The sequence below is a fragment of the Patella vulgata genome, chromosome 1, assembly GCF_932274485.2.
Source record: "Patella vulgata chromosome 1, xgPatVulg1.2, whole genome shotgun sequence".
NCBI lineage: Eukaryota > Metazoa > Mollusca > Gastropoda > Patellidae > Patella > Patella vulgata.
The window spans coordinates 54,115,191-54,130,683 of NC_065879.2; the positions used below are offsets into that span (position 1 = coordinate 54,115,191).

The 15,493-nt window shown below is 35.9% G+C and overlaps 1 protein-coding gene and 1 long non-coding RNA gene across 4 annotated transcripts in view; one reads left to right on the plus strand and one right to left on the minus strand.

The window, feature by feature from the left end:
* LOC126830306 (glycogenin-1) overlaps positions 1-15,493 on the plus strand; it is a 280,407-nt gene that overhangs the window by 200,407 nt on the left and 64,507 nt on the right. For 2 of the 3 annotated variants that reach the window (XM_050560685.2, XM_050560679.2), the window contains exon 7: positions 14,394-14,987. The exons of the other annotated variant lie outside the window; for it this stretch is intronic. In XM_050560685.2, coding sequence (XP_050416642.1) covers positions 14,394-14,987 — 594 coding nt within the window. The remainder of the gene's footprint in view (positions 1-14,393; positions 14,988-15,493) is intronic. 3 annotated transcript variants of the gene reach the window in all.
* Positions 5,331-9,601, minus strand: LOC126830527 (uncharacterized). Its single transcript, XR_007683855.1, has 4 exons — positions 9,507-9,601; positions 8,195-8,345; positions 6,458-6,539; positions 5,331-5,473 (listed from the first exon to the last, which is right to left on the minus strand). It is a non-coding gene; the product is annotated as an uncharacterized LOC126830527 (long non-coding RNA).

Here is a 15,493-nt window from a genome sequence, read left to right on the forward strand (position 1 = left end):
ATGACAATAGGGTCAGTTTTTTAGGCCAAGGCCGACAGAAACCCAAAGTCGATACAAGAACAACGAATGTAGATCCTGTTGTCATAAACCTAAGCAGCGTGAAACTCACCTCAGATCATATTCGTTTATTTAAAAGGGGCTTAAAATTTATGCCAACACCCCGAAGTAATAACTGTATTTTACGTTCTGAAATTTCCCAATTCTGCAGGAAGTTAAGACTTCAATGTCATTTTCACAAAGATGATGAGGATGACGTGAATGAAACTATCACTGAATCAGAGTGTCTAGTTAAAAATAAATCAAACTTTACACCAAGATTAGGAAAAGATGCACATCTAGATAACTTCATTACTTCTATTGCATCTCACAAAATTCAACCAAGGCTCTACAAACAAAATTTAAGTAAGGGTGAGCTAAAGGTATTAAACGAGATGAAGAACAATCCAAATATAATTGTCAAACAAGCTGACAAGGGAGGAGCTATAGTAATGATGGACAGCTCATTCTATGAAGGGAACATTGTAAAAATGCTGAATGACACTGAATACTACCAGCTATCGAGCATCGAAGATAACAATGCTGTAAAGAAAAAAAATAGTGAAATTTATCACTAAAAACGCAAAGCCTCTGCATAAAGGAGAAGCTCAGGAATATTTAGAGGATTTTGAACCTACCACAGCTTACTTCTATGGTCTACCAAAAGTGCACAAGAGTAAGCTGATAGAAGAAGCTGTCAAACAATCTAATAATGAAGTTGTTGAAGTACTTAGTCCAGAAGACCTAAAATTTCGACCAATTGTAGGGGGGCCCAACAGCAGTACCCAACGACTCAGCAAATTTATAGACATCATCTTAAAACCATTATGTTCTCGCGTTAAAAGCTTTCTTCGCGATGATATAGATTTTCTACATCAACTACCTGCACATGTAGAACCTGATAGTACAATTATTAGCTTTGATGTAGTTAATTGTCCCCCGCCTTTTGAAGAAAGCAGGGGACTATTAAAATGGGTTCGTCCATCTGTCTGTCTGTCTGTCCGTCACACTTTTTGGGACACAATAACTCTCCTTCTAATTGACCTAGAATGTTCAAACTTGGTGTAGGTGTTTATTAGGTCAATGCCTCGATGGAGTTCGAAGATGAGCATTTTCTGCTTAGGGTAAGCAGAGATAAGCAATTTGATTGGTTGATGCTTTGGGACACGATAACTTTAGTTCTAATTAAGCGAGAGTGATGAAACTTGGTTTATAGTTTCATTACATCAATACCTTGACTAAGTTCGATAATGAGCATTTTTTCTGCTCAGGGTAAGCAGAGCGATTAGCAATTTCATTGGCTGAGACTTTGGAACACAATGACTCTCCCTCTAATTGAGCTAAAATGTTAAAACTTGGTGTAGGTGTTTATTAGGTCAATGCCTTAAAGGGGTGTGGAGATGAGCATTTTCTGCTTAGGGTAAGTAGAGATAAGCAATTTGATTGGTGGATGCTTTGGGACACGATAACTTTAGTTCCAATTTAGTGAGAGTGATGAAACTTGGTGTATAGTTTCATTACATCGATACCTTGACTAAGTTCGATATTGAGCATTTTCTGCTCTGGGTAAGCAGAGCGATAAGCAATTTGATTGGCCAAGACTTTGGAACACAATAACTCTCCTTCTAATTGAGCTATAATGCTCAAACTTGGTGTAGGTGTTTATTGGGTCAATGCCTTGATAGAGTGCAAAGATGAGCATTTTCTGCTTATGGTAAGTAGAGATAAGCAATTTGATTGGTTGATGCTTTGGGACACGATAACTTTAGTTCTAATTAAGTAAGAGTGATGAAACTCGGTGTATAGTTTCATTACATCAATACCTTGACTAAGTTCGATGATGAGAATTGTCTGCTTAGGCTAAGGAGCAATAAGCATTTTGTTTGGTCAAGACTTTGGAACATAACAACTCTGCTTCTAATTGAGGTAGAATGTTTAAACTTGATGTAGATGTTCGTCTTGACTGAGTTCAATGATTAACATATTGAGCTAAAGCTAAGCAGAGATAAGCAATTTCCTTGGTCGATGCTTTGGGACAAGATAACTTTGATTCTATCTGATAGAGAGTGATGAAACTTAGTGTATAGTTGATAATCAGTTTGATTGCTCGATACTTTAGCTCGCTAGCCTGGAGGTCGGGTGTTCGATCCCTGCATTAGCCGAGAAAGTTCATCCAGATTTTCCGGCGTGGTTCTCCCTTGTCAGTGATGCAGGACGAAGGGGCTGACAAGGAAAGCTGTCTAGTCGTTCGGATGGCACGAAAAACCGAGGTCCCGTGTACACATTGGCGTGCACGTAAAAAATCCCTTGGCAGTTGGAATTCTATAAGAGTAGGCCGTAGTGCCGCTGTCCCGGCAAAATTTCCCTCATAGCACACTGTATGGCGTATGCCCGTCTTCATTAGCCCAGGTTAGGAGCAGAACAGTAGGACGTTAAACTCTCATTTCATTTCATTTCATTTTCATTTCATTTCATTTTTTGAAAAAAATAGATGTGCGATTAATTAATATGTTTCATCTATTTATTTGGGATTTCGGCGGGGGACATCAGCCTCACTGTTGGCTTGTTTATATAACAATATACGCAAAGATCTGAGACTAAAAGCTGTCGAATATTGGCTAAATAACCACGCAGACCTCATACCAGACCGGTTTTCAAATTCATTTTATCCTCCGTACATTAAATCTTGTGATATCAAATAACATATTTTTCTTCAATGGCCTATACTTTACACAAATCAAGGGAGTCGCTATGGGTACGAAAGTTGACCCAACCTATGCTACTTTAACTTTAGGTTATCTTGAGGAAATATGGTATGAGAGGGTGACAAAAACGTTTGCCAATGAATTCGGTGATTTAATTAAGACTTCATGGAAACGGTTCTTAGATGATTGTTCTGTGATACTCAGAGTATCTCAAGAAATCATCTCAGAGCTTCATGAAATGTTAAATAGTTTAGATGACAGTATTCAGTTTACAATTGAGCAGAGTCAATCCACATTAAATTTTCTGGATGTCACAGCAAACGGCTCTAATTGAAACTGATGTGTATTACAAAAAAAACGATACACATCAATATCTAAATTTTAATTCTTGTCACCCACCTCATCGAAACGTAACATCCCATATAACTTAGCTAGACGAATTTGTACTATTGTGTCCAATCAAGATGTCAAAGTTCAGAGACTACAGGAACTAAAAGGTTTCTTATTAAAACAAAAATATCCAGGTAAATTAATAGACGATGCTAACCAAAGAGCATTGAGTCTGGACCAAAGAATTTTAAGACAACCTAAAGTTCCTGTAGACTCTGATAAAAGGAACGTTGCTTTAGTTACTATGTTCATTCCGTCCCAGGAAAATGGGAAGTCTATCATTGAAAATTACATCCATATCCTTAAAAATAGCCAAACGATGGATAAAATATTGAAAAACAAATATAATCAACAGTCTAAAGCAACCTTCCAATCTAGCTAGGATTATAACATCTTCTAAATATGATTCAGTCGCTTCAATTCCAGTAGTTTCGAAATGTGGTAATTCAAAGTGTAAAACCTGTGACATTATCATTTAGGGATCATCCATAAAAATTAATGATGATAATACATTTTATATCAAACAGGCAATGAATTGCCAATCGAACTATGTAATTTACATTATAGCGTGTCCGGGATGCAAGGGAAGGTATATAGGAAAGACCCAAATGATGCTTAGGTTGAGAATGAACCTCCATCGACAGCACATACTTCAACCAAAATACAGGATGATCCCACTCAGTGAGCATCTTGAAGTATGTGGTGGGGGCAAATTTAGTGTTTTTCCTTTATATAGACTTAATAGCAAAAACAACGACCTCTTGGAGGCAAAAGAAAGCTATTTTATTGAGAAGTACCACCCGAAACTTAATTCTAAATAAGAGAATAATTAAATTAAATAAAATAAAATAAAGACTGTGGTGGGATTGAATATTTGTAGTCTGTAGGCTAAGAAATTACTACCCTTGCCTGTATAATAATGTAACTATGACATTGTGACGTCATAGACTATTGTTAATTGAATTATTGTTTAATAAATGCCTGAAGAGCCGCTATTGCGGTGAAAACGTTAGCATAAAAATGTAGTTTTATTTTGCCATCTTTAATTTCAATTATATATTACCAAAGAGCAGCTTTAATTAACTATTCTAATATATATATATATATATATATATATTCCAGAAATATTAGCACAACCGTAACGCTGCACTACTTTGTTTCACGGTAAACGATGAAAAGATAAAAGGTATGCCGAAAAAACTGATTTCAACACTGGTTTAATAACATTTTAACATTTTAAAGTACTTTTCGTCCATCTTGGGACTATTCATAAATAATGTCATTGTATAAGATGGACAATATAGTATATTTATACATATTTACATAGTAACACTGTGGTTTTAATTGGCTATAGTTACCATTGTCTATGATTACATAGTATATCGTTAACTAATAGAAAACATGTACACACGTGTGTTAATCTGTAGTATATGGGTTCCATTTAAGAACAATGAGTGGAAGATAATCATGGGATAGATTTAAGAAAATTAATGAAGCTAATGGCCAATTGTTACTTATTGACTATTAAGTTGAGGAACGTATTTTTTAATAAAAATCTGAAACAACTGTTATCCAAAGCGTGCTATATTGATCAAAAACCTGTGTTAGGTGGAAGTATCACGAAATGTAATAGGCCGAATTGCGGCACATGTTCACACATTTTGGGACTAAATTCATTCACCTTTAGGAATAACTCAAAATTCATAATAATGGAAAATTCCACTCTCATCCGAGCGCCCGAAGGGCGCGAAGGATGAGAAGAATTATATGAATATATAGCCCGAGGGCTCGAGGATTTATGATTGCATGTTTCTTGTGACGTCACTAGAATATGCACTAAATTCAACGTTTAAAGTAAACAAAACTCACACGTGCGTGTGTATATAACCATCACGTGTCCCCAGATCAGGGTATATAAACAGTAATCTATCCATCATCAATGTCTTTTTAAAGTAAAGTGTAACCATAAGTGGACAACCAAATGAATAATATAGCCAAGGGAGGACAGAGGGAGGGAAGATAAATCCTCGAGCCCTCGGGCTATATATTCATATAATTCTTCTCATCCTTCGCGCCCTTCGGGCGCTCGGATGAGAGTGGAATTATATTCCACTATAGCCCTTCGGGCTTCTCCGATTTATGATTGCATATTTAAAGGGTTGGTCACTTAGTAACATTAAACAACACTTAACACTTAACGTAGTTAAATAATTTTAATACTGTAAATCATTTATCAGAGAAAACATAATCTTGAAACACTGTACTTGCTTCTGTAACCTCTTCCCTCTTATAATATTTAAAAAACGTCTGCTCATTCTTCCAGCTGGCAGTCTCTAGCAATTCTGAAATTGGACAGCCCGACAAATAAGCTTTAGAAGTCGAAGCTCCTCTCATAGAATGGGCAGAAAAAACAGAAGTATTAATTCCAGCAAGGGCCATAGTTTCTTTAATCCACCTGCTTATGGTAGAAGCAGAAATACAGTTAAAAGTTACATAAGACACAAAGAGTTGCTTAGACTTTCTTCTGCTTTTAGTGGACTTCAAATATTGTCTTAGAGTAAAACATGGACAAATTTTTGTGTTTTTGAAACTTTTAATTTTAATTAGTTTTAATGGATTGGAGGCCTTGGTTGTTTTAAGGACCTTATCTGTGATCAAAGTTATACAGAAACCACTATCAATCAGACCATTAATAGTGAGAGCCGTAAGAGTCTGACATCTATGGGCTGAAGCGAGAGCTAATAAGGCCACTGTTTTATATGTTAATAGTCTCAGAGGTAAATCCTCCAAAGGAAACAAAGAACTTAAATATTTCAATAAAACTGAAACATCCCAAGTAAAAGTGTACTTGGGTTTAGGCGGATTTTTGTCATACAATCCTTTCATGAATCTTGAGACTAGTGGCTCATTTTTCAGAGTAATTTTGCCTAAAATTTGCAAAGTCTGTGATATCGCAGATCTATGAATATTGACCACACTGTAGGAACGATGGTCTGATAAAAAACTCAAATAATTGATAACATCAATTACAGATGGATCCAACGGATCAATTTTCCTCTGAATACTCCAAAAACACCATCGTTTCCAGGCAAGATCATATTGTTTATTGGTACCTGCTCGCCAAGATCCAATAATGAGGTCTCTAGACTTGTCTGAAAGTCCTTGGTTAGAGAGATATTGCCTGATACAAGGCAAGCGGTTAGGAACATGTGTTTGCCCCTTAAAGGATGAAGGCAATTGTTGTGTGCTAAACGAAGGAGATCTTTCCTGAGAGGTAGAAGCACTGGTTCGGCGATCAACATGGAAAGTAAAGTAGGGAACCATACCTGGGACGGCCAAGCTGGAACTATTAATATACCCATCAAGACACAATCTTCCTTCATCTTGGAAAGCACTTTTGGTAAAATACTGAAAGGTGGAAACATATAGGGATGATAATTAGACCATGAAATTGAAAAAGCATCAAAAGCAACTGCAAAAGGGTCAGGGTCCCAGGAAACATAGCAATCCATCTGTGCATTTATTCTGGATGCAAAAAGATCCACGTCTGGCAGAAAAAATCTATTACAAACTTTATTAAATATATATTCGTTAAGTTTCCACTCAGTTGAGTTAGAAAAAACTCGAGACAATCTATCAGCTGTCTGATTCTCTTTGCCTGGTAAATGTTTAGCTGACAAAAAAATGCTTCTCTTATAACACCACAACCATATTTCTTTAGTAATAGTAAATAATGGATCACTTGATCCCCCTACATTATTTATATATGAGACAGCAACCATACTATCGGACAAAATTGAAACGTGCTTCCATTCAATAATTGAGGAAAAACACTGTAAGCCATACAAAATTGCCAATAGCTCCAGTGCATTAATATGCTGCTTTGATTCAGAAAGATTCCAAAGGCCATTAGCCTGAGAGTTTCCTAACACTACACCCCAACCAGTAAGGGATGCGTCGGTTTTCATTGTTATGGCAATTTTGGGTGGTTGAATAAAAAACCCATTAAAAGACTTGACACTATTATACCACCAGAGCAATTCCGATCTCATCTCTTCATTCAAAGATATAGCTGCATCATAATCAAAATTACTGCACGCTAAAGCCACATTCTTTTGTCTATCCAGGAAATGAATAAATAGTGGCGCGACTAAAACAGCTGTCCTTGTAAAGGAACACAGCCCAATAAATGAAGCAATTTTACGAATGGTCAATTTAGGTGCAAGAAGAATATCATTTGCAAGTGATCTAATTTTATCAATTTTTTCAGGAGTTAAAGACACGGTATAGTTCTCAGTATTGATAAGAAAGCCGAGAAAAACTAATTCCTTACTAGGTGTAAAATGTGATTTTTCTTTATTAACAGAAAACCCTAACTTGTTAAAAAGGTTGGCGGCCTTATTAGTTGCTAACAGACTTTCCTGTTCATTATCAGCAGCAAAAATAGAATCATCTATAAAATAGGAACACACAATGCCTTGACCACGAAGACATGCAAATATAGGCTTCAGGGTTTTAGTAAACACTCTAGGCGCCGACGAAATCCCAAACGGCAAACATGTGAATTCATACAGAACATCTCGCCAAACAAATCGAAGGTATTTTCTATGACCTTTAAAAATAGGGATTGAAAAATAAGCATCGCTGAGATCAATAGATGCAAGATAATCATTAGGTTTAATCATTTTCAATGTAAAGGCTAAAGTTTCCTGTTTAAAATGCTCATATGCAATAAACTCATTTAAATATCTCAAATTAATGACTGGTCTAAATTTGCCATTCTTTTTCTCTACTAAAAAAATATTTGATATAAATTGGTCAGAGTCAGATTTAAAGACACGAACAATGGCGTTTTTTGCTAGTAAAGTCGAAACCTCAGCATCAATTAAGTCCATTTGCTCCTCATTAAAGGGAGGCGAACCCGGAATGGAAAACTGAACTGGTTTAGATATAAAATCTATTTGATAGCCTTGTACAATATCAAGAATCCATTGATCAGAAGTTAAATTACACCAATTATGGTAAAATTTAGATATGTTACCAGCAGTAAAATCAGTACTTACTGAATTATTTATTGGTATTGCTGTTGGTACTGTTGATATTGATTTTGGAATGGTCTCTGACCCCTTCCTCGTACTCTCCCCCTGCTTGTATAGGGTCTTCCCCTGAAGTTTCCTCTCCGATCCTGAGGTCTTCTGTTCTGGAAACCCTGTCCTAAAAAAGATCTCCTATTAGACCTAGGATTCAAACGTCCTGACAAATTGAGAGAGGATGAAAGCCTATTAGATTGATCAATCTCCTTCATTCTGTTGGCAACATCAGGCCCAAAAAGTGTTTCTCCTACAGGTCTTGTTGTTGAGCAAAGAGGGTGATAACGTCTACTCATAAATTTCTTAAGAAATATCCGACGTCTAAGGGAAAGTTCTAATATGCTATTGCCTAAAGTGATAATTGAATCCACCAGGGTATTTTTAAATTCCTGGTTATTAGACTTGGGTAGTAAACCTAGTAAGGGGGCAATGCCCAGGCCTATTAATTTTTGCACTTCCTGTAGTGAATTATCCTGCGCTTGAGCAGGTCTGGGCAATACCTGCCAAATATCAGGTTCAACCAGAGGAGGTTGTAACCTCTTACAATTCTCAGGGATTGGATATTTTGTTACCAATTTGTTAACCTCTATTTTTTTTGAAGTCGCAATATTGACTAAATTAACCAAATTGTCACCAACGGGCTTGCCATAAAAGTCATCGCCCTGAAAAATTTTAGGCACATCAAAAGAATCTGATTCAGTCGGTTCCTCTTGGAATTCGTCATACATGGATTGCGGGTCAACAATATCTAATACTGGTTCATTATAATCATCACCATCATACATTTCAGTTGCATTACAAGAAGTAGATGGGCCTGTATCTGATTTATTGACATAAACCTCTTGTTCCCCCATATTGAATTGTAAAAACTCATTTACGGCTGCCAGACTCTGTTTTATTTGATCAAATTCGGTCCTATCAATGAGAACATTATTATTATTATTCGGTGCATCATAATTATAACCAAAACTATTATTAGAAATAGGTACAGGAATATCAATATGCTGATTAGGATTGCTTGTGACAATAGCACTAGGTGCAGGCCTAAGATTATTTTTTCTAAAAGTAGAATGCAAAACATTAGTATGACAACTACTAGTGTTAGAATTAGATTGCTTGGTATTACGCTGAGTGACCTTGGCAATATTGGGAGCTTTTTTAATAGTTATTCTGGGTGCGATCTTCTCAGCCGACTCGACAACAGTCGGATCAATCACACTAACTAAATCACCTTCAATTTTGCGACTTTTGGGGTTTTTGATCGTCTTTATAGATGTAATTTTACCTTCCTTTCGTTTTCTGGTATTCACCGGAGTTTGTTTACATTCTTTCTTGGTAATACTACTTCCGGGGAATCCGATAGAAACATTGCTGACGACAGCCGTGTTTTCATTGGACGATTGATGGTTAAGGTCGTCACCAAAACCAAAATTATTAAAATCCAAAGGATCATAATCAATTATTAGATCGTTGTTATTAGATGGTATGTGACCATCCTCAAAATTATCCATATCTGCTTGTAATTATCAACCCAACGGATTGATAGCGATAAATACAAAAATAAGGGACAAATCAACGATAAGTCCACGATCGCTTACAACAATGATAAAAAGCTAGAATATGGATAATAAAACTAAAAGGTAAACGAATCAGCGATTCTGAAATACGAACCAACGGAACGTACGTAGTGCAATGGTCTAGGATCAACAAGAAAAAAGACATTGATGATGGATAGATTACTGTTTATATACCCTGATCTGGGGACACGTGATGGTTATATACACATGCACGTGTGAGTTTTGTTTACTTTAAACGTTGAATTTAGTGCATATTCTAGTGACGTCACAAGAAACATGCAATCATAAATCGGAGAAGCCCGAAGGGCTATAGTGGAATATAATATGTGTTGCGCCACTAGAAATCTAATATATGTAATAACAAGCGCTGGATGTGGCGAAGAATATATTGGTCAAACGGGGGATGTATTGAGAGCAAGAGTCTGAGCACATAAACAACAAATTAAAACCCCATATTATAGATGTATACCCCTTAGAGCACATATAGATGAATGCTCAAAGAATTGCAATCCCCAGTTCACAATCTGTCCTATATACAAAATGCACACAGAGAATGAAGAGCTGAGGAAAATCAAAGAACGATTCTTTATTGAAGGATATACCCCTAAATTAAACTGTAACTAACATGAAATCATGTTGACGTCACATTTACTGCGTAAGTCGTCATGAATCACGTCCCTTGCCATTGTTAACGCTATACCATTAGCAACACAATGTATAAGTGACCCTGATGATCACTATGTTGTGAAACCGGTTGTTTATGAATTTATATGAAGACCAATCTTCAGTTTGTTATTTTTTAAAGAATATTGAAGACATAAATCATGAACATTTAACTTTTATATACATATTGACCATTACCGTGAAATTTGAATGTCAATCACAACCATTACTATGTGGCGAACAGGTGGCATACATCAATTAATAACTTTTAGTAACTAGCTGATAATCCGGATCGTGTCATTGAGTAATACTATACTGATCATTTGTCTTCGATTAATGATTATACTATAGTTGATTTATAATTGCCAATGATCTATATAAAGCCTATTATTTGAGGTTTCGTTTTGTCTTAAAAAATAAAAAGAAATATGGCCGACAATTCTTTCCGAAGAGAATTAAATATTTTCATAGTTGAATTCCATTTACTGTGGCTTCTTTTGGCATGGAATATGCAAGCATGCTTAATTGTATATTATGTCAATTATAATATCACCATGGGTCGGAAATGTAAGAACAACGAACGAGTCGAATAGTGAAGATTCTTGAGTGAGAAAACGGTCTGTCATTTGTTTCATTACCTCTGCCAAGATGTGTTAAAGTGAACACTGAGTCTGATTGTACATGTAAGCATCTCTTACAAATGAAATTGAAATATAATGATAAGTTATTTCAGGGCTAGAAATCTGTCATTTTTTGCGAGAATCTAAGAGGATTCTCATATATGCAATCGGCGCGAATCTTTGGAATCTAAATAATACTGACTAAAAAACAAAATTGTGTTTATTGTTAATTGCCAGTATCAGAAAATGCCGTAGCCAAAATAAGCTGATACGGCGGCGTGGCATTTCTTTATAACACAATTTGTAGTCTGTTGTCCATCACGTGATAACTTGCAAAAGTTTTTATTCTTTCGTCGATCATAGACAAACGGCACAATGATAACGTGACAACCATAACTGAAATTGCTATAAAATAAAATTCTGTACGACTATGATATAGCCTTCAATGTGTATAAAATAAAAAAAATCATTACGGTAAACGCTGTTATTTAGAAGTGGTTTATTGACATAATTCCAACCAATATATCCCGTGTCATTGGAATTCGGCAATGGACTGTCTAGAAAATATCCACTGTTTCTCTCTCAATGTATTCAATGAAGATTTAAATTTACCTAACAGCTGGTCTGTGAATCTATCAATGTATTATCCAGTTGTTATTTGAATATCTAACGGTACCTGGAATTCAAGACACACAATTGAGAAACCATTGCTGCCACCGTCCTCAATGGTCAAGTGGCTTATTTTACTGAACCTATTATGAATAATCAGCAAGCTTGTTTTGTTTATTTTACCGAATTATCAAAATCACCGTGTGCTAATTAATCGGATTATGAACCACATAAGGCCAATTCTCACTAAGGTATGACTATGTTGTTGTAACCGACAAGCAAGTTGATTGTCTTCTTAATTAACAAGTAATAATTAACCCGTTGTAATTTAGCCAAAAGTAGATTGATTATTTACGATACCATAATGACCAATTCATTGTTTTACTAAAACGCTTGAATAAACATCAATTGGCTAAAGCCGACAAAATACAGCCCCATAATGAACACTGACCCTGACTGACATTCAATAGTCGGACTGGACAATTCTCAGAGATTTTTTTGATTTTTTTTTTAGAAATTTTTTACGTGAATCATTGTCGATTCACAGCAGCATAAGCTCTTGTGCGAATTAGATTCGGAGATTCGCATGAATTTCTAGCCCAGTATTTTTTTTAATTAAAAACAAAAATCAATTGTGACAACTTGAAATGACCAACAAGTGACAAGTAAAAAAATATTTCTACTTGTCACCTGAGACAAGTAAAATTTTACAAACATTTTAACCCCTGGTGAGACCCAGACTATAATCACCAACCAAAACTTAGTTCGCCATTGGTCGATTAATGGCTATAGCAATGCTACAAAAATGGTCGAAATTTGACCGGAAAATGACGAAAATCAGCCAGAAAACGTAATCGGGCTGTATCTCAGAAACTGCTGATTTCTAAAATCGGTGATTTGAGCTGGGGAGTAGACTTTATGGGTCGACCAAACCCTGTAAATATGAACTCAATCGGCCGACCCCCACCTTCGACCTTTTGCATGGTTTTCTCGAGGAATGGCTCTTAATATGTAAAGGAGAAATTAACTCTTCATGTTTTGTGTTTAAAAACTTCCATATTTTGATACAATCTATGCAAATATGTTGCTTATATTCTAATCATCGGCAAATTTCTAAATCGTGATACAATCCATACCTATTGGTTGCTTACATTTATATTCTAATCATCTGCGTCTCTAGTCTTTTATATATTTGTCCCCCCACCCCCACCTTTCGAAGAAAGCAGCAGACTGTTAATGTCTGTCTGTTCGAAGAAAGCAGGGGACTATTAATGTCTGTCTGTTGTCCATCCATCCAGCATTTTCTGCTCAGGGTATTTAGAGCGATAGGCAATTTGATTGGTCGAGACTTTGGACTTTGGAGCTTGATAACTTTGATTCTAATTGAATGAGAGTGGTGAAACTTTGTGTAAAGTTTCATTACATCAATACCTTGACTAAGTTTGATGATGAGCATTTCCTGCTTAAAGGCTAAGTAGAGATAAGCAATTTGATTGATTGATGCTTTGGTTCTAATTAAGTGTGAGTCAAGCCTGGAAATAAGGCACCTGTCACTGACAATGTCAGGCACAGATTCAGGCTTTGTCTGGCACTAAACCTCTGGTGCCTGTCATTTTGTCCGGCACTGATTTGTCTTTTTTATTGATATTATTAATACATGTCCGGCACTAAGTTGAAATGTCAGGTACTATTTCAATAGTGCCTGACATTTTGTCAGGTACACGTAAAACCATTATTTCCAGGCCTGAGTGAGATTGATGAAACTTGGTGTATAGTTTCATCACATCAATGCCTTTACTTAGTTTGATAATGAGCATTTTCGGCTAAGGGTAAGCAGAGCGATAAGCAATTTGATTGATCGAAACTTTATTGCTTGACAACTTTGATTCTAATTGAGTGATAGTGGTGAAACTTGGTGTATATTTCATTACATCAATACCTTAACAGTTCGATGCTGAGCATTTTCTGCTTAGGCAAAGTAGAGACTTCAATCTGTTTGGTCAAGCCTTTGGAACACAATAACCCTCCTTCGAACTGAGGTAGAATGTTCAAACTTGGTATAGGTGTTTATTAGGTGAATGCCTTGACAGTGTTAAGATCATGCACATTTTCCACTAAGGCTAAGCCGAGATAAGCAATGTGATTGGTTGAGACTTTGGAACACAATAACTTTGGTTCTAATTAGGTGAGAGTGATGAAATGTATAGTATAGATTCATTATATCAATACCTTAACTATGTTTGATGATGAGAATTTTATGCTTAGGCCAAGTAGCGATAAGCAATTTGATTGGTCAAGACTTTGGAACATAACTACTCTGCTTTTAATTGAGGTAGAATGTTAACACTTGGTTTAGATGTTGATTAGGTGAATGTCTTCACTGAGTTCAATGATTAACATTTTTCGCTAAAGCTCAGCATAACTAAGCAATTTTATTGGTCATTGCTTTGGGACAAGATAACTTTGATTCTAACTTATGGAGAGTGATGAAACTTAGTGTATACTTTCACTACCAAGTACTTCAGGCCTTGAATGAGTTTAATCGTGAACATTTTCTGCTTAGACTAAGTATAGGTAATCAGTTTGATTGCTCGATACTTTTCAAAATGATAAATGTGCAATTAATTAATATGTGCCATCTATTTATTTTGGGATTGCGGCAGGGGACATCAGCCTCACTGTTGGCTATGTTTTTGATTTTAGTTCAAGTTACTACACTGCACACCTAGCTTACAGCCTAGTGGCATGGTTAGACAGTTAGAAGTTTGTCCTGACACAAACCAGAACAATAGCAGTTATCATGTTTATAAGATACTGTACCCCTATGTTCCACCATCTTTAGATAAAGTTTACTATACACCCACCAATAACCTTCCTTTAACTTCAAACCATCCACAACCTACATTTCATCTTCATACATCAGCCAATGACAACATGGATGCTAATCTGGATCAGGCATCGGCTAATGACAACTTGGATACTAACCTTGATAAAACATCAGACCATAACAACTTGGATACTGATGAACAGTCAAGCTGTCAGTGTTCTAAGGAATCGAGTCATATCATTGAGATACCTGATTCTCCTAAAAATTATCTTTTGCTTGAAACCCATTACGCTGAGGATCCTATATCAGTTACTGACCCTGAAAATTCATCTCAAGTTCGTTCTGAAGCTTGCGATTTGGAAATGCTATTGAAACATCATCATACTGTGGAAGATGATGTAGGCAAGATAAATCAACAAACTTTTGATAAAGAATCAGGCGATCATAGCATTTTGGATTTGAGTAGATTGGTAAGTTCCCTGGCCGAAATATTTATTGCTTGGCTTGTGTATTTATCAAGATAGGTATTAAGCAAGATTTAAACATTGGACGACGTCAGCAATAATGTGCATGTCAATCAGCATATCTCATTACTCTTACAACCAGAATCCAATCTTCATCAGATTTCACAAAAGAACTTTGTATTAGAATTGATATGTTTGAGTTCAGTGAGAGAAAGATGTCTCTTTAATTTGAACAATTGTCTCCTAAGGACTGTTTTAAGAGTTCCAAATTTATTCACTCTATGTCAGATCACTCAGATGTATGTTGTACGAATGAATTCCTAATGAATTGGCATTAAAATTGTAATACCTTAAAAAACAGCAACAACAACTCCTTTTCAATAAAAGTAGTGGAATGCTTTTAAGGATTTGAAAAGTTTATTTATATGGGATGCACAAAGGTCTAGATATGTGTTTTTTTATAGAGAGAACCTTGCTTTTCCACACAAAGCAAGATAGAACTTTATGTATAG